General features: G+C 45.9%; 1 protein-coding gene across 1 annotated transcript in view; it reads left to right on the top strand.

The window, feature by feature from the left end:
* Positions 1-8,149: 8,149 nt before the first annotated feature.
* Positions 8,150-20,352, top strand: part of SLC1A4 (solute carrier family 1 member 4) — a 102,398-nt gene continuing 90,195 nt past the window's right edge. The window contains exon 1 of the mRNA XM_068232328.1: positions 8,150-8,805. Within this exon, the coding sequence (XP_068088429.1) occupies positions 8,279-8,805 (527 nt within the window). The 5' untranslated portion in view covers positions 8,150-8,278. The remainder of the gene's footprint in view (positions 8,806-20,352) is intronic.

The raw sequence follows: 20,352 nt of genomic DNA, 5'->3' as shown, positions 1-20,352 counted from the left end.
TCGATTCCCTGTAATTACATCCCCCCTCCTCCTCCATGCTGCGATCGGGCAGCATGGGGAATTGCTAAGAAAACTCTCACCTAATCTTGATGCTGCAGCGGCGATCGGCTCCCCTCCATTCAGTACCGCTGACAGCCTCTATGTGCAGAATGGATCGGGTCCCGGCTTAATGACGTCATCAAGCCGGGACCCGATCCATTCTGCACATGGAGGCTGTCAGCGGTACTGAATGGAGGGGAGCCAATCGCCGCTGCAGCATCAAGATTAGGTGAGAGTTTTGTTAGCTTCCCTGCGCTGCCGATCTCTGGGGGGGGGGGGGGGGAATCAGTAAAAAAAAACAAAAAACACCGCTGCTCGGGGGGGGGGGGGGGGGAGGGTGTCAGGGAGGGATCAGTAAAGAAAAAAAAAACACTGCTGCTCGGGGGGGGGGGGGGGGGGGCTGGGGCAGTGCACGGGGAGCAACACAGGATCAACAGGGGGGGGGGGGGGTAAAGGGGCACACACACACCTGGCTATGGAGGGGGGGTGAATAGACACAACCAGACAGCTTGGAGGGGGGAATAGATAAATATCCACATCTGGCTAGCTGGGGGGGGGGGGGAGGGGTACCAAGGCCTGGCTGGGGGGGGGGATCAGTAAAAAACAACAACACAGCTGCTCAGGGGGGGGGGGGAGGGGGGGAATCAGTAAAAAAAACCACCGCTGCTGGGGGGGGAGGTTAGGGGGGGGGCACGGGGAGCAACACAGGATCAACAAGGGGGGGGGATAAAGGGGCGCACACACACCTGGCTATGGAGGGGGGGGGGTGAATAGACACAACCAGACAGCTGGGGGGGGGGAAATAGATAAATATCCACATCTGGCTAGCTGGGGGGGAGGAGTACTAAGGCCTGGCTGGGGGGGGGGGGTATCCAGAGGCACATCTGACCAACTGTGGGGGAGGGAGGAGTATGTAGGTGCACATCTGGCTAACTGGGGGGAGGATCGAACTATAAAGTAGGAAAAAAATAACTAAATAAAAATCAGACACAAAATGAAAAAATTCATTTTATTTCCAAATAATTTATTGTCATCATACATTGTACTAGGATTGAATTTTAAATGGTGAAATAACCAGATCGAATGGAAAAATAAAATGTGTGGGTTTAACTTACAGCAGCAACTTTTATTTTCAAACTATAATGGCTGAAAACTGGGAAATAATGACTTTTTTTCATTTTTTACCCCTTGTTCCCTTTAAAATGCATAGAAAATAATTTAATTCTTAGCAAAAAGTACCACCCAAAGAAAGCCTAATTGGTGGCGGAAAAAACAAGGTATAGACCATTTATGTATGATAAGTAGTGATAAAGATATTGGCAAATGAATGGGAGGAGTGTAAGATGTAGAAAATTGCTCTGGTTTTTTAGGGGGAAAACCCCAGGGACGCGAAGTGGTTAACAGTGTAAGAATGGCTGTAGTTTATATTTTCCCATGTAAAAAGTTAGTTGTTTTTGGTTCCGCCCACTGTTTCTAACCTTGACATACAGTCACTCAATGACCAAGTTTATTAGCTTTTGGGTCCTTGGCATCAATAAGTTGCATTTTCCCATTGAAATTAAACTGTTTGGTTGTTTGTGGCCCACCCCTTTTCAGAATTTAAACCACAGTCTCCCAGTGACTGACTGTACCAGATTTTAGGCCTCTGCCATTAAGAGTGTAAGAATGTCAGCAATGTAAATATTCCCCTTTAAAATCAATAGGTGAATTTTGATTAGCTGTTATAGCCTCCACCCACATTTCTGAATATTAATCCCAGTCATCCAGTGACCAACTGTGTCAAGTTTCAAAACCCTGCCATTAACAGTGTAAGAATGGCTGCAGTTTATATTTTCCCACGTAAAAAATTTAGTTGTTGGCGCCGCCCACTTTTTCTAACCTTGACATACAGTCACTCAATTACCAAGTTTATGAGCTTTTGGGTCCTTTGTATCAATCATTTGTATATTCCCATTTAAATAAAACAAATCTGATTGGCTGTTTGTGGCTCTGCCCCCCTTTCTGAATTTGAACCCCAGTCACCCAGTGACCAGCTGTACCAGGTTTGAGGCATCTGCTATTGACAGCGTAAGAATGGCAGCAATTTAAATATTCCTCTTGAAAATCAACGGTTGAATTTTCCTGAATTTTAATCCCAGTCACCCAGTGACAAACTGGGCAAAGTTTGAGAACCCTGCCATTAACAGTGTGAGAATGGCTGCAGTTTATATTTTCCCAGTGAAATTGGTTTTTGTCTCTGCCCATTTTTTGTAACCTTGACACACAGTCACTCAATGACCAAGTTTGTGAGGTTTCAGGTTCCTGGCATCAAAAATGTGTGAACAGAAGCAGTTTATCCACCGAGGAAATCTGATTGGCTGTTTGTGGCTCCACCCCTTTAGTGAATTTGAACCCCAGTCATCCAATGACCGATTGTAGCAAGTTTGAAGCCTCTGCCATTAACAGTGTAAGAATGGCAGCAGTTTAAATATTCCCCTTTAAAATCAATTTTGATTGGCTGTTGTGGGCTCCACCTACTGAATAATAATCCCAGTCACCCAGTGACCAAGTGTAGCAAGTTTGAAAACCCTGCCATTAACCATATAAGAATGGCTGCAGTATACAGTTTCCATTTAAAATGAATGGCTTAAATTTGATTGGTTGTTTTATTCTCCACCCACTTTTTTTGAATTTGTACCCTCTGTGCCAAGTGTGGGGACTCTGACTTGATTACTATGAGAATGGCATCCTTTTACATCTTTTCCATTGACATGAATGGGTGAACTGATTTGCTTTTTGTAGCTCCGCCCAGGTGTGCAGGGGGGACGCGAGAACCCCAGAACATATCATCCCAGGTAGTAAGGGATCTGTATACCAAGTTTTGTTCAAATCGGTCAAGGCATTTTCGAGTGATCGCAGCACATACATACATACACACACACACACACACACACACATACATACATATGATTTTATATATATAGATTAGTATTTATATAGTGCCGAATTCTTCCACAACACTGTACCTATACAGCCCTGTCACGTAAGGCTGGTTCAAATGGACATCTGAACCAGCCAACCATGGCAGCCCGGTGTACCTCCGCAAATGCTTTACCGCAAGCTTGCACAAAAGCAATTGTCAGCTCTCGGAGTTGCTTCCTGGTGTGCAGGGTTCTTCATCCCCGCAGGGAAAATGGAAGTGTGGCAGTTAAAGATCAGGATTGTCTAAGTATAACGTAAAAGAGAACAGAGGCGCCAAAAGAGTAAAAACAATAATTAAACGGTTTAAAAATGCTTAGGAGGCAGTAGTGGACTTACCTCCTGCAAGCAGACACAACAAGCTGTGCATTCAAAACAAAACAAATTTATTGGTACACTCCGGGGGGTAGTCGCAACGCGTTTCGCAGGAATAACCCGCTTCCTCAGGCAATGGTAAAAGGCGTACACGACTGGGGACAAGAGGCATAGTTTGTGTGTGATCTCAGACATTATGCATAAAAGCGTCAACAGTATTAGAAGACAGTGATAAACATATGCACATATCGGTAAATATAACGTTCAAATTATTCAATACTGTTTCATATTGCTGCTGTAGGGAGGTAAAGTGGAAAGGCATTTTACAACCTAGTGGAAAGGCGGGGAAAGCATATGGAAAGAATGGGGGAAATAAAGGAATTTTTATATGTGTTTATATAAATATATGTGTAGGTGGATGGGAGAGTCATTAATTTAGAGGGGCGTATAAACCAGGGTGGAGGGGAGGGGGGGGGGGGGGGAATGCTGATATTCAGTAAGTTATAGGATAAGGTATAATATGTGAGTAGTAGGGCAAGGGAATTAAACTTGCTATGGGGTGTGTGGGAGGGGAGAGGGGGAGCTTAATGACAAGGTATAGGTAGGGACAAAGTGAAGAGGACCTTATACAGTTGATGCATACATCTATAGTGCCACGTTAGAAGGAGATTAGTAGATTCCACTTACCAGCAAAATGTCCGGGTAACACCTGGCGCCTCGTTGCCATGGTGTCCCGGAACTGCTGTTTAAATATGCCTGAGTAATGTGAATTAGCCTATCCGGGTGCGGGGGCGAGCACCAGATCTCCCGCCTCGCGGGATTGCCTGCCCCATGTATGGCTCTAGTGCGACAATGCCGTCGCCTCTGATTGTCTAAGCGTCAGGATTGTCTAAGCGTCAAGCGTCTACTGCAAAATTCGGGATCAAAACATGGCGCATGCGCAAATTACGGTAAATGTTGGTAAACGATCATACCATCATCTGCTATTCATCTGAATGCACACCATGTAAACGACGAGTGCCAAGGCCATTGTTTACTGTCGCAGAATCAACCATGTGAACTGTCCCTCAGAACGGATCACGATCTAATTCCTACCATAGTCATATGACCATCGTAGTCTAGGACCAATTTTTTAGAGGGAAGCCAGTTAACTTTTCTGTATGTTTTTGGGACGTGGAAGCAGGGGCGTAGCAATAGTGGGTGCAGAGGTAGCGACCGCATCGGGGCCCTTGGGCCAGAGGGGCCCCGAAGGGTGCACCTTCTATCACAGTATTAGCTCTCTATTGGTCCTGTGCTGGTAATAATCACTTCTATAGATGCTTTGAATAGTAGTAATCCTTAACACACTGTTCCCCATCCCCTTCTTGCACCTCTGACACTGGGGTTGTCCTTGGCAGGTTTTGGTGCGCCGTATCAATTGTCATGTATAGAGTGCTTGGGGGGGCCCCATGTAAAACTTGCACCGGGGCCCACAGCTCTTTAGCTACGCCACTGCGGTGGAAGGTAAAATGGAGTGCCTGAAGGAAATCCACACAGATTAGTAAATCATCCTGAGATGAAGACCAGGATTTTCTGAATTTCTTACAAAAAAAAAACCTCTCGCAGCGGATGTGGCCTGCAACTGGGATCACACAATCACCACCTAACATAGTTAAAGATAGGTTATGAGAAGAAAAAAAAGAGGAAACTGCTGCAATCAAGACAATGAAAAGAAAGACTATAATAAAAACAAAAAGCCATCAAGGGACGGGACATTAATACATTTCATTTGAAAATATTTTTTTTTCAGTGAAAGCATACCTCCCAACTTTTTGAGATAAGAAAGAGGGACACTTAAGCCACACCCATGCCACACCCCTAACCACACCCCCGACACACCCCTAGTCATGCATAACATTAAGATTTCATAAGAAAAATATGTTATTTAATAATTCAAATCACACTGGTCCTTTCTATCCTGACTCATTTTCCTTCATATTAACAAATGCAAATAAGACATATATAAATTTAAAGGATGGGAATAAAGTTTACAGTCAATTAAACACAGTTTTAAGTAGAGAAATACATATATTTACATAGATCTGTACATCAGTCCTGAAAGAGGGACAAATGAGGAAGAAAGAGGGACAGAAGGACATGGCTCCCAAAGAGGGACTGTCCCTCCAAAAGAGGGACAGTTGGGAGCTAGAAAGGACTTTTGTGCTTGTCCCAAATAAGAGTGTGGATCAAGGTAAACTTGAGCCATCGGTTTACCTTGATCTTCCATCTAACCTGCTGCAGTTCAGGAGGAAAGCCTATCCTCTCCTGGCACATAAAGCATGATACCTTGTGTGCCATGCTTTACAGCATTAGTTATGGCAACAGAGAGGATTGAAAGGCTGTTCTGCTCACTGTACGGTGCCAGTCTGGCTAGTTGGAAGACCAGGGTGAGTTTACACTACCAGACTAAATGTGAACTGTCAGTACACTGGAGGGGGGGTCACCACAACTAAGACCAGGGGTGAGATGTCACTATTCCTTGATGGGTGGCAGTTTGAGTGTCACTACAGTGGGGGCTCAGGGGTAAGAGAATATCTGAGGGGGATAGGAGAGTGTTGAGTTGTCAGCACAGTCTGGGCCTAGTAGGTGAGCTGCCTGCTTGCTGCTAAGGATTGGAGGTAAATGAACAGCAGTTTGTGTCCATCAAGGCCTTGAACCTCTAGCTGTAGTCAACCCGACAACAGTCTATGCTCCACTGCTAATATGGTATTTGCCATCTCTAAGGAGATGACTGTGTTTAATGCATGCTGTTTTGGGGAGAAATATGTGGGCCTCCAGATCCCTCTTGCTTCAGGTTCCCTTTAAAAAAAGGCTGTATACAAACTCAATTCAAGTTCCTGTGAATTGACACTTGAGGATTTTACCTAGTTTTATAGTGGTTTAACATGCTTTTTTACTTTTTTTTTTTTAATTTGTGCGGAGGAGAGTGCCCACTTTCAGGGCACTCTCCTGTGACATCTTTTTGGAGGTTCATGGGATAAGAGGGGGTGACACCATAAGTTTCCACAATGGGTGACACCAACCCTAGTGACGCCCCTGACTCTATACATAACAATTGATATGATGCACCAAAACCTGCCAATGGCAACTACAGTGTCAGAGGTGCAAGAAAGGGATGGGGAACAGTTTGTTAATGATTACCACTATTCAAAGTATCTATAGAAGTGATTATTATGAGCACAGGACCAATAGCGAGCTAATACTGTAGTTGAGAGAGAGCCCTTCGGGCCTCTCTGGCCCAAGGGCCCCGATGCGATCGCAACCTCTGCACCCCCTATTACTACGCCCCTGAAGGGGCTAAAAAGGACCAAAAGTCTTATCCATGCCATGCACTAATTAGGATCAGTCTATGTGCGTATTGGATTATTGTGGCTCTGTACAATTAACAAGCTGACACGTGATTGCATTCCAGCGTTTCTGGAGGTGTGGCTAGCTTCCAGGGACAACAAAGTGACAATTTGCATATTCAGCAGTGATACATTGTGGGAGACATCATATGTTCAATCCAACCTGAATAATCACAAATACCCATTGTTTTAGGAAAGGCAAACTTCTGTTTTGCATAGCATTTTAGTAAGGGGGCTTTTTTTGGTCCTTTCTGGTTCACCATGAGCTGTATGGGCAATCTGTAACTCTGGAGACAGCTATCTTAAAAACTTGTATAGAAAAGGCTGAATGCAATCAGGATGATACAAGTATGCAGTGTCGCAGCTAAGAAGCTCTGGGCCTCAGTGTAAGTTTTACATTGGGGCCCCCCAAGCAGGCTCCACATAACAATTGATACGGCGCATCAAATCCTGCCATGGACAACCACAGTGTCAGAGGTGCAAGAAGGGGATGGGGAACAGTTTGTTAATGATTACCACTATTTTAAAGCATCTATAAAAGTAATTATTACCAGCACAGGACCTATAGAGAGCTAATACTGCGGTTGAGGAAGGGCCCCTCTGTACCTCCTATTGCTACGCCACTGCAAGTGTGGGTCCCTGTGTATAGAGTTATGGCAGCATGGTGGCTTAGTGCATAGCACTCTTGCCTTGCAGTTTTGGGTCCCTGGTTCGGATCCCAGTCAGGGCACTATCTGCATGGAGTTTGTATGTTCTCCCCATCTCTGTGTGGGTTTCCTCCCACATCCCAAAAACATACAGATAAATGAATTAGCTTACCCCTAAAAAAAATGTCCCTAGACTACAATAGACATATGACTATGGTAAGGATTACATTGCTAGCTCCTCTGAGGGACAGCTAGTGGCAAGACTATATACACTCTGTACAGTGCTGCAAAGATGTCATCACTATATAAATACTAAAATAATAATACTGTAATAACAACAAAACATTTGTAAAGCGCTTTTCCTATTTGAGGGCCCAAAAGCCATAGAGCCTAAACTCTCAAAGAGTGTTTAAAACTCTAGTTATGGATATTTTAGATTGGAGATAGATAAAAAACCTCTTTTGAAAATCTCCCCCAAAATTTTGTTTTTTTCAGTACATTTATAAACAAATGCCCTGACCTAGTCTGTGTTTTTTCTCCACCAACGTCTTTTTTTATTGTCCCCCAGATACCTGAGTAAAATCTCAGACATTAGAGTAGCTTTTGCATCAGCCAAGCTTGCCATGCAGCCACCTGCGCTGCTGTAGCCGAGCACTGTGTGTGTCAGACAGGGAGAGGAGAGGGCTGAGGGGTGACTAGGAAGATTAGCTGCAGACAGAGGCTGGGAGGGGGGCTCTGTGAGGGGTGGGAGGGAGAAGCTTTGTTGCATCAGCTGCAGCTCTTTTAGCAGCTGGGAGCCCCACGAGTTGAGCAGAGAGTGGCTGGAGCCGGTGAGAGCACACAAAGCCCTGACAGTGAGCAGCTCCCTGCTTTGTATGCTGGAATCACACCCATCCCTGAGCCTCTCTGCTGCATAGACTGTCCACCAGCATCATGGAGAAACCCTGTGAAACTAACGGCCACATTGACAAATACCCCGACTACACCGTGTGCCAGATGGAAGAAGCTGGCAAAGCGGCAAAGAAGAGTGCAGGGCAGAAATGTGGCCAGTTCCTGAGGAAGAATGCCATAGTGATCCTCACCGTGTCTGGGGTGCTGGTCGGGGTCGGACTGGGCACAGCAGTGCGAGGCATGGACTTGACCAAGGCGCAAGTGACATACTTTGCCTTCCCGGGAGAAATGCTGCTGAGGATGCTGAAGATGATTATCCTGCCGCTGGTGGTGTGCAGCCTCATCTCTGGTGCTGCCAGCCTGGATACCCGCTCTCTGGGCAAGCTGGGTGGCATAGCCGTGGCTTACTTCTTGGTGACCACCCTTATGGCTTCAGGCTTGGCTATAGCTCTGGGCTTCATAATCAAACCAGGAGCTGGGGCAGGTGCCCTGAACTCCAATGCCCTGGGCATCGAAGCCACCATCACCACCAATAAAGAGACTGTGGACTCCTTCCTGGACCTTGCCAGGTAACTACTTGTGACTCTATCAGTGCACGTGTGATCATGCAGGAGATCTTTAAACTTTCTTGTAAATTGTTATTATTAGCAGGGACAGTAGCTTTGGGATTTGCAGTGTTTATCAGCCTGCAAGTACTAAAACAGTATGAATACAAAAGTTAGCTTTCTTAAAACAGAAAGAATTTGCTATACTTCAGGTTAGAGTGAGCTTGAGATGTCTCCCAGTGCATCACTTCTGAATATATGCAAATTAACCATTGTTGCCCTTAGAAGCTAAACACACCTCCAGAACCGCTGGAATGCAATGATGTGTCAGCTTGTTAATTTGTACAGAGCCATACTAATCCAACATGCATACAGACTGTTTCGGATTGTTTGATCCTCATCAGTGCATGGCATGGATTAATTTGGCTCTATGGAGTAGGGCTTGTAACACTGAGAGGTACTTTAACCAGCAAGCTCATGGTGAACCAGAACTCATTGGAGTGTGTAAGGGACTACAATGGTCCTAAAAGCCCCCACACTAAAATGCTATACAAAAGTTATTTTAGTAAGGGGGCTTTTAGGACCATTGTAGCCCCTCACACACTCCAATGAGTTCTGGTTCACCATGAGCTTGCTGGTTAGTCTGTACTAAAACAAGCTTTAGTTGGTAGAGCATACTGTGGGTCACACCAGGGTTGCCAGCCATGGTGCTAGTATGGTTGAGGTGAGCCAGCGAGAAAGACCATAGGGAAATTCCACCAACCTGATTGGGTGGACAGCACCTTCTCGAACTGCTAGGTCTCAGATATTAATAATATACCTACACTATTCGGCCAATTAGAATGCTTCAAATTATAGACTGGAGAACTGTTTCCTATGGACTGTCACGCTGGCTCACCAGCTAATTTGTAAACACAGGATGTTAACAATATGTTTGCTTATATGAAAGCAGGAAGTAGACACACTGCAGATTTATTGCAGGATTTGTATCAGCTGTAACAAAGAAATGTTTTTCTTAAAAGGGTATTATGCTGTTGTGTATCTTTTAGAGCAGAGGGGAAGTTCAGGTGCGCTTTGAAGGAGGCACATGGCATAGTGAGGAAACTTTAATAAAGAATATTGTTGTTACAATAAAGAATCACCAATGCCTCCTCCCTCTATGAGCTCTTGTTTCTATTTGTCCAGATGTTTTTGCCTTTTGTAAAAAAAAACCTGAAAAAATAGGTAAGCATCCTGCAACCCTGGGTTGTGAATTGCATCATCTTCCCATTCTTAATGGTTATTTCCAACTTGCATCCCCATAGAGGAACTTCTGCTCAGTGGACGGATACCATACTTTCCTTCTCTTTGCCAGTCATTACTTCCAGAGGATGCACAAGCTTTTTGCTTCTAAGCATTCAGCAGCATTTTTAGATAACGTAGTCAATTATCACAAGTAATGCTGAAACCTTTATTTCACCAGGCAAACCACTGGTGCAATAAAGAAGGTTTTAAATTATCATCAACCACTAGCCAACTAGAGGTACACAAATAGGAAAATCTTCTCTCCAACAAACTTTGGCCCAGTGCACACCAAAAACCTCTAGTAGATCTGCAAAACGCTAGAGGTTTTTGAAGCAGATTTCAGAGCGATTCTAGGCATGTTTATAGACGCTTTCTAAACATGCCTAGCGGTTTTTGGAGCGTTTTTGTGTAGCAGATATCAGATATTGTTACAGTACAGCTGTTACTGAAGAGCTACTGTAACAAAAACGCCTGGAAAACCGATCTGATCTAGCGTTTTTCAGAGCAGTTTTCCTTTTCCACTTTCCTATACTTTAACATTGAGGCAGAAACGCCTCAGAAATCTAAAAAATGCTGCAGCCCATGAGTTTGCGATGGTGGAAAAAACGAGCCGCTCTGGTTTGCACCAGCCCATTCACTTTCATTACCCAAGCGGTTTTCCCCCTGCAAGTGTTTTAAAAACCGCTTCAGAAGCGCTCTGGTGTGCACCAGCCCATTGTCTGTTTTACCTGCTTAGCATTCCGTCGCAGCATGCGCTGTGGTATTTTTTAAAGCAGACATGAACTCAGTACTTCCCAAAAAGATAAGCAATAGCTTAATAATTGTAAAAAAAAACATTTATTTGTTACATCTGATACAAATCCTGCAATGAATCTGCAGTCTGTCTACTTCCTGCTTTCAGGCCTCATTCACAGTGGGATGCTGTGGAGCTGCGTTATAAACTCCTATAATGCAGCCCATTGCACTGCAATGCTAATCTTATGGGACGTTCACAGTGTGACGTTAGCGTCGCATTGTAACATGTAGCATTATGGTAACGCACTGCTGCAGTGCGCTACCTCTAAATGCACATGTTACCAGGTACAGGAAAGCATACTTTTTATTGCCTGTATGCTTTACTTTACCTACTATATGCAACGGTAATGCATCGTTAATGTGCATTATCACAATTTTTTTGCATTGCGTTGTAATGTTGCGTTGTGACTTTAACGTCACATTACAATGCAACATCCCACTGTGAATGAGGCCTCATGGAAGCAGACATAGGGTTAACCTCCTGTGTTTACAGATTAGCTGTTCTGCTGAGGCAGTCAGCTGACACAGCTGAGAGATCAAATTACTCTTGTGATTAGTCACAGATGGGGGAATTAGACAGGCTAAACTCTCCAATACTCTGTCCTGTTCGGGATCACTTTCCATAGAGTGTGGGGACAGTTTGTAGTTTTTGATAGCATGGAGTCGGCTTAGAACCTGCATAAGGTTTCCATGGTTGCCTCTGCTTTGGTTGCAGAGAGTTTTCGCTTACATATGTTTCTGTGACAGATGGAATGGGGACAGCAAATCTGCAATAGTCACTTGAGTAGAAGTTGTTTATATCTTTCCAATAGGGGCACCTGTTCTTGTGGCAACTGTTACATTTGGTATCTTCTATCACTTTGGGTAAATTTCTTCCAAACTGTGTGTCTGGGAGGGGTGGGGAAGGAAATCTGTCCAATTGCGGTCATAGCAACAACAAAAAAAACTTTGATAACAAACAAACCAATTGTAGGTGCCGTAGACACCTCACATCCTGACTGCACAAGACCAATAACTGTGTAAACTGAGGGAAAACAGAATGAATATAATTAGAATGGATTTGTTTATGTGAAGTCTACATGTGGTAGAATTTCACAAAAATTGAACATTCGGAGCATATATACTCCATTAGCAGTATTGGGCTCCTTCGTCTTAAAATAAAGCCTGCTAAGATTAACTGTTACTATTTCCCTTCTATTCACCCGGCAGACTAAATATGCTTTTGCCTTATACAGCAGTCCACTAATGCACACTTATCTGTTCTGCCTTGCATGCACATGTGCTGCTATATAAAGCACATTATCCTAGCAGCAGGCGTAAGTCGCTGTGATATGATGCAATCCCACCATAGACTTGCATGCCTAGCTGGGGGATGCAGCCTGCAGCTTTTCTCAGTGTAATTAATGTCTGAGCTGATACAGGACACGCACCAGTACAAGCACCCATTACACTGATAGTGGAATCATTATGAGGATGTCACAGTTGACAGGTTGGAGTGACGCCAGTATATAACAGTTGCTGCTCTGAGCAGGCAGTTAGCACCTGCTCACACTGCTAAATTCCACATCCCAAAAACGCATACATAAGAACAATCACTTTGTTTTACATTTTCTCCTCCAGTAATGACCAACCTGGATAAATAATATTCTGTAGATGCCTCTGTCTGTTTTATGTAAAGAGCAGAACTGCATGTTTGTCTGCCGGGGAGCATGTGATATCGCCTTGCAATGCAATGTAACTGAATAGCAGTGTCTGTAACCACACGTGTCAGCAGTGGACACCCGGTACCTGTAAGAAAAACGTGCCCCTTGGGAGGGGGAAGCTCTTTGATCCTAGTGAGGCATCCCCGTCCTCCTCAGGCATCCAGATCCAGTGCTGGCTTCCCTAAGCAGTCTCCAACTATAAGGCCTGGAACGCACTAGGAGCGCTTTTCATTTCCTGTATGCTTTACTGTATCTACTGTAAGCAACGGTAACGCATCGTTAATGTGCATTACCACCTTTTTTTTTGCATTGTGTTGTAATGCTGCATTGTGACTTTCCCGTCGCATTACAACGCAATGTCCCACTATGAATGAGGCCTCATGGAAGCAGACAATGGGCTCGATTCAGTAAACGGTGCTAACCCAGTTAGCACGCCTAAAGACTTTGGGCGTGTTAACTAGGGTGCTAACTAGGTTAGCACCGTTTTCCAAATCAGTCCGCACGCAAAGTCCGGTGTGCGCGAAACGTCGCATCGCGATGGCCCTATAACGTCACATTGGATGCGACTTTAACGTTGCATGCATGTGACTTTAACGTCGCATGGGTACGACGTTAAGGTCACATCCAATGTGACGTTATAGGGCCATTAGGTGCGACATTTTCCTCGCCCCACAATGCGACGTTTTGCGCGCACCGGACTTTGCGCGCAATGTGTTTCACACGCATTTTAAAGTGCGAACAGCTGGTTTAGGCCTGAAGAGGCGTACTAAGTAGGCGTGCTAACATTTAGCACTGTTTACTGAATCGAGCCCATAGGGTAAACCTTCTGTGTTTACAGATTTGCTGTTCTGCTGAGGCAGCCAGCTGACACAGCTGAGAGATCAAATTACTCTTGTGATTAGTCACAGATGGGGAATTAGACAGGCTAAACTCTCCAATACAGGGTGCATTTCTCTCTGTTTTCCTTCTGTCCTGCTCAGGACCACTTTCAGTAGAGTGTGGGGACAGTTTGTAGTTTTTGATAGCATGGAGTCGGCTTAGAACCTGCATAAGGGAAAATTGTATACTTACCTACCGGTAATTTTCCTTTCCCCGTGCATCCATGGCAACACACCGGGTATTAGCCCCGCCCCCTAATACCCCATAGGACGTATAGATTATAAGTGTTTTGTGAGTCCACCCACCCGCTGTCCAGTAACTAGTGCATCACCGAACAGTGGGAGGGCCGCTGTGTTGCCATGGATGCACGGGGAAAGGAAAATTACCGGTAGGTAAGTATACAATTTTCCCTTTTCCCCATGCCTCCATGGCAACACACCGGGAACTAACTAGCTACCACAAATTTACGGGAGGGAAACTGTTGCAGGTGTGACACAAATCAAACATTTATTTTTAACAATGTACAGCTGATGAACCAGATACTAATACCGCTTTCCCAAATTCTAGGGAAGTAGCGGTTGCAGTGTCCACTTTATAATGGTTAACAAACGTGCTTATATTAGTCCAATTTGCCGCTTGGCATATTTTCTGAGGTGTAACCTTTGCTTGTGAGGCCCATGAAGCGGCTACCCCTCTAGTCGAGTGGGCTCTCAGTTCTTTCGGTGGTTCCTTCCCGGTCGCTTTATAAGCGTTCTGAATGACTTTGACCAACCAAGAAGCAATGGTTCTGCTCGAGGCTGCCTGACCTTTCCTGTAACCGACATTTATGACAAACAGTCTGTCTGTCTTTCTAATGTCCTTAGTATTCTGTATATACGCCTTTAGTGTTCTAGAGACATCCAATGAATGAAGAGTGGATGAGTCCTGCTGAGTGAAATTCGGAAGTGACCACTCCTGGCTGAGATGATAGCTCGATGTTACCTTCGGAAGAAAACCTTGTACTGGTTTGAGCTGCACTCTATCAGGGTAGAATGTGAGGTAGGGCTCTAGACAGCTTAGAGCTTGTAATTCCGAAACTCTGCGGGCCGAGGAGATGGCCACTAAAAAGATTGCTTTTAGAGTCAAATTTGGCAAAGAACATTGTTCTATAGGCTCAAAGGGTGAGTTAGTGAGGTAGTCCAACACCAGCGGTAAATCCCAGGAGGCAAAAGTTGGCTTTGTAGGCGGTCGAATCTTCATTACTGCTGCTACAAATTGTCTTATTAGCGGGTTGTCGGCCCATTTTTGGCTGGTTAAAGCCGATAAGGCAGAAATTTGCATTTTGATAGTGTGGAAACTCAACCCCTTTTCTACCCCTGTCTGAAGAAATGCTAATATTTCATTGACCAATGGTTTGAGTGGGTCACAGTTGTGAGCCTTTGAGAACTCTATGAAGATTTTCCAAACCCTTTGATAGGAGGTGTTCGTGGAAAGCTTTCTAGCTTTCTGTAGGGTTGAGATTACCGATTCCGAACATCCGAGGTTCCTTAATTTCCTCCTCTCAACTTCCAGGCCGTCAGTTTCAACCGAGCTGGATCTGGATGATAGATTGGGCCTTGAGACAGTAACTCTTTGCTGACAGGAAGCTGAAGAGGTTGTGATACTGTCATCTGAAGAGCTATAGGAAACCAAGGCCTTTTGGGCCAATATGGAAGAATCGCTATTAATGTTACCGACTCGGACCTGAGTTTTCTTAGCAGATGCATGATTAGAGGAACTGGTGGGAATACATATGCCAACTGGAACGTCCAAGGTGCCGACAGTGCATCCACTCCCTCTGCATAAGGGTCCGGATAACGACTGAAGAACCTCCTGCACTTGCTGTTGGTCCTGGTGGCCATTAGGTCTAGCTCCGGGTTGCCCATTTGTGAACATATCCAGTGAAACACTGTACTCTGCAGCTCCCACTCGTTGTTGGAAAACTCCACTCTGCTGAGGTAGTCTGGGATAACGTTCAGAATGCCAGGAACATGCGTCGCTGTCAGAGAGACTAGATGAGTAATTGCATAATCGAATATCCGTCTCGTCTCCTCCAAAAGCGTCAGACTCCGAGTACCGCCTTGATTCCTGATATACGCCACTGCTGTCGTATTGTCCATCCTTAGTATCACTGGCCTGTGCCTTATCAGGTGGTGAAAAGCTTTCAGGGCACAATAAGCTGCTCTTAATTCCAGTCTGTTTGCCGGCCAACTGTTCATGGTCTGAGGCCAAAGTCCTTGCGCTATCTCCATTGCGCAGGTTGCTCCCCATCCTGATGTACTCGCATCCGTCTGCACTATGACTGATGTTTCTTGTCTCAGCCGTACTCTGTTCAGCAGATTGCTGTCCGTCAACCACCAGTGTAGATCTGTCTTCATGAACTTTGTTATTAGGATATATTGTTTCAGGTCCAGACCATTCCATTGTTGCAGAAAACCCTGCTGAAAGCTCCTCAGGTGCCAGTGCGCCCACGGTACCATGGGTAAGGTTGAGGACATCGTCCCTAAGACTCTTAGACACTGATCTGCTCGAGTGTGGCTTGACAGAAGGACCTGTAGCACCCTTTGCTTGATAATCGGTACCTTCTGGTGTGGCAAACCTACCGCGTTCTCTGCCGTTAGAAATCTTGCTCCGAGATATATGAGGTCTTTCGTTGGTGACAGTTGACTTTTTTGGAAGTTTATCAACCACCCGAACTTCATGAGTGTTTCGATCAGTCGTTCTTTGTGAGTATTTATTTCTGTTTCTGAATCCGCTAGCAGCAGTATGTCGTCGAGGTAATGATGACAACGTAATCCCTCCAGTCTTAGAAGCGCAATTATCTCTACGAGGACTTTTGAAAATGTCCGTGGTGCGGTGCAAATCCCGAATGGGAGGCAAGCAAACTGAAAATGTTGGCTTCCTACTGCAAAACGGAGGTATTTTTGAAAAGATTCCTCTATTGGCACATGCAAGTAGGCATCTTCTAGATCCACCGACAGTAAGTAGTCGTCCGGCTTCACTGCCGCTATTATTGTATTCAATGACTCCATCTTGAATCTTTCTAGATCAGGTGTGCCCAACCTACGGCCCGCGGGCCATTTGTGGCCCGCGAGGCCTGTTTATGTGGCCCGCGGAGGTGTCCTGGAGAGGATCGGGTGAGGGCAGAGGCTGCACGCGGAGGGAGACGATCGGGGGGTTATATGAGGCTGCCCGCGGAGGGAGAGGATCGGGTGGATATAGGCTGAGAACGGAGGGAGAGGATCGGGTGGTATTGGTACAGAGTCTGTACTACAGACCGTTATCCTTGCTGCATCGGCATTCGGCAAGTAGTTGCGCGCATACACCCGAGTGTGCTGCGTATTCAGCCCCGGGTAGCGCTGGGATAGTTACAAAGCCTTCCTCATTGGTTATTGCAGGAACCTTCCTCCAATAGGAATCAGCCTGATTCCTATTGGAGGAAGGTTCCTGCAGTAACCAATGAGGAAGGCTTTGTAACTATCCCAGCGCTACCCGGGGCTGAATACGCAGCACACTCGGGTGTATGCGCGCAACAACTTGCCGAATGCCAATGCAAGGATAACGGTCTGTAGTACAGAGTCTGTACCAATACCACCCGATCCTCTCCCTCCGTCCTCAGCCTATATCCACCCGATCCTCTCCCTCCGCGGGCAGCCTCGTCCTCAGCATAATTACAGGCCCACGCAGAGCCGACAGCCCCCTCAGCCAGCACAGAGCTGACAGCCCCCTCAGGCCCACACAGAGCCCACAGCCCCCTCAGCCAGCACAGAGCCGACAGCCCCCTCAGCCAGCACAGAGCCCACAGCCCCCTCAGCCAGCACAGAGCCCACAGCCCCCTCAGGCCCACTCAGAGCCGACAGCCCCCTCAGCCAGCACAGAGCCCACAGCCCCCTCAGCCAGCACAGAGCCCACAGCCCCCTCAGCCAGCACAGAGCCCACAGCCCCCTCAGCCAGCACAGAAGCGACAGCCCCCTCAGCCAGCACAGAGCTGACAGCCCCCTCAGCCAGCACAGAGCTGACAGCCCCCTCAGCCAGCACAGAGCCCACAGCCCCCTCAGGCCCACACAGAGCCCACAGCCCCCTCAGCCAGCACAGAGCCGACAGCCCCCTCAGCCAGCACAGAGCTGACAGCCCCCTCAGGCCCACACAGAGCCCACAGCCCCCTCAGGCCCACACAGAGCCGACAGCCCCCTCAGCCAGCACAGAAGCGACAGCCCCCTCAGCCAGCACAGAGCTGACAGCCCCCTCAGGCCCACACAGAGCCCACAGCCCCCTCAGGCCCACACAGAGCCGACAGCCCCCTCAGCCAGCACAGAGCCGACAGCCCCCTCAGCCAGCACAGAGCCGACAGCCCCCTCAGGCCCACACAGAGCCGACAGCCCCCTCAGGCCCACACAGAGCCGACAGCCCCCTCAGGCCCACACAGAGCCGACAGCCCCCTCAGCCAGCACACTACAGGCAGGCCACGTGTGAGTAATTAGGCCTCTGTTCCTCCTCAGCAGAGCTGACAGCCTCCTCAGCCAGCACACTACAGGCTGGACTCTGATACCATTGCTGCATCAATCTGCCCTGTGCATACACCCAGGTACCGTACTGGACTCTTGATACCATTGCTGCATTAATATCTGCCCTGTGCATACACCCAGGTACCGTACTGGACTCTTGATACCATTGCTGCATTAATATCTGCCCTGTGCATACACCCAGGTACCGTACTGGACTCTGATACCATTGCTGCATCAATCTGCCCTGTGCATACACCCAGGTACCGTACTGGACTCTTGATACCATTGCTGCATTAATATCTGCCCTGTGCATACACCCAGGTACCGTACTGGACTCTGATACCATTGCTGCATCAATCTGCCCTGTGCATACACCCAGGTACCGTACTGGACTCTGATACCATTGCTGCATTAATCTGCCTCTGCACATACACGGGCACACTACAGGCCCTGTAAGTGGCACAATGTCGGTTCGTAAAAAGCTGAAGGTGCACTCGGAGTGCAGAAATTTTCAAGAGAAGTGGACAAACTTGTATTTTTTCGTACAACATGAAGATAAACCATTGTGTCTCATCTGCAAGTATACAGCATCAGTGTTTAAGGAGTACAATGTCAAACGACACTATGAAACAAAACATAAGGCTAAGTATGATGAATATGTTGGTTTGCACAGAGAACAGAAAATTGCCAAATTGCGTGAAGAACTTGGTGGAATACCAAAAATGTTCAATCAAAAAAGAAAAGAGAATGAAGCAGCAGTCAGAGCAAGTTTTCGAGTGGCTCATATATTGAGTAGGGAAGCCAAACCATTTTCTGAAGGTGAATGTGTAAAAAGGTGCATCTTGGCTGTAGTGGAAGAACTGTGCCCGGAAAAAAAGAGTGAAATTGAAGCTGTTAGCTTGTCGCGTATGACTATCACGAGACGGGTGGAAGATTTGGGAAGCGATCTTCAGCTACAGCTAAAGAAAAAGGCAAGTCAGTTTGTAATGTTTTCAATTGCAGCTGATGAATCTACAGATGTGAGTGACACTGCTCAATTGTTAGTATTTATTCGTGGTGTTACCCCTATGTTTGAAATTACTGAGGAACTGGCAGCAATGAAGAGCATGCATGGAACAACTACTGGTGAAGACTTGTTCAGAGAAGTGTCAGAAGTGATCAATGACCTTGCGCTAGACTGGAGTAAATTAGTAGGAGTGACTACGGATGGTGCAAAAAGCATGGTTGGACGGCACAATGGGTTGGTTGCAAGAGTAAGTCAAAAGGTGATCGAATCAAATGGATCTCGACCATTGGGGCTCCATTGCATTATACATCAGCAAAATCTCTGTGGGAAGCAGTTGAATTTGGAACATGTGATGAAAGTAGTTGTTCACTCTGTTAACTTCATAAGATCCCATGCGCTGAATCACAGAACTTTCAGAAAATTACTAGATGAAATGGAATCAGAACACGAAGATGTCATTTATCATAGTGAAGTCCGCTGGTTGAGCAGGGGAAGGGTATTGAAACGCTTTTTTGAATTGCGAAACGAGATCAATATCTTTATGACTGGAAAATCAAAGCAACTTCCTGAGCTTGGCGATCCCTCATGGCTGTGGGATTTGGCAATTCTCTGCGATTTGACGGAATATTTGAATGAGCTCAATGTCAAGCTGCAAGGCAAAAACAAACTTATCTGTCATGTGTATGCAGACATAAGTGCATTTAAAACTAAATTGCAACTGTTCATAGAACAAGCAGAACAAGAAATATTGGTGCACTTTCCAACCTGCGCTGCCTTGCGACAAGAACAGAGTAGTCCCTTCCCAAGGAGAAAAATGATTCAACTTTTGAAGCTGCTGAATGAAAGTTTTGAAGAAAGGTTTGAAGATTTTCACAGCCTCAAGAATGAAATCCGTTTGTTTGAAAACCCATTTTCAGTTGAGGTTTCCACTGCACCAAGTGATTTACAACTGGAACTGATTGAGTTACAATGCCAGACATCGCTTCAGGACAAGTTTAGAGAAAAGTTGCTACCTGAATTTTATGCGGAACTCCCACTGCAGGACTTTCCAAATTTGCGGAAACACGGCCTGAAAATGGTCACAACTTTTGCCAGTACTTATGTCTGTGAGCAAACTTTCTCAGTGATGAAAAGGGCAAAAACTGGCTCACGTTCTCGCATCACAGATGATCATCTTCATTCTGTATTAAGAATAAATGTTACAAATTTGGAGCCAAATATCCAGAAATTGGTTTCTGAAAAACAGCCGCAAACTTCTCATTAAGAAAATGTACATCAAATGGTGAGTACAACATTTCTTATATTGTCGTTTTCTTTCCATTTCCAACACCATGTTAACTGTTACTAGAAAAACGTTAAAAGTTTTACATCGAAATTTTGT

The sequence above is a fragment of the Hyperolius riggenbachi genome, chromosome 4, assembly GCF_040937935.1.
Source record: "Hyperolius riggenbachi isolate aHypRig1 chromosome 4, aHypRig1.pri, whole genome shotgun sequence".
In the NCBI taxonomy this organism is placed as follows: Eukaryota; Metazoa; Chordata; class Amphibia; order Anura; family Hyperoliidae; genus Hyperolius; species Hyperolius riggenbachi.
Note: the sequence above shows the minus strand (reverse complement) of the source record. Positions and strands in the feature narration are given on the sequence as shown.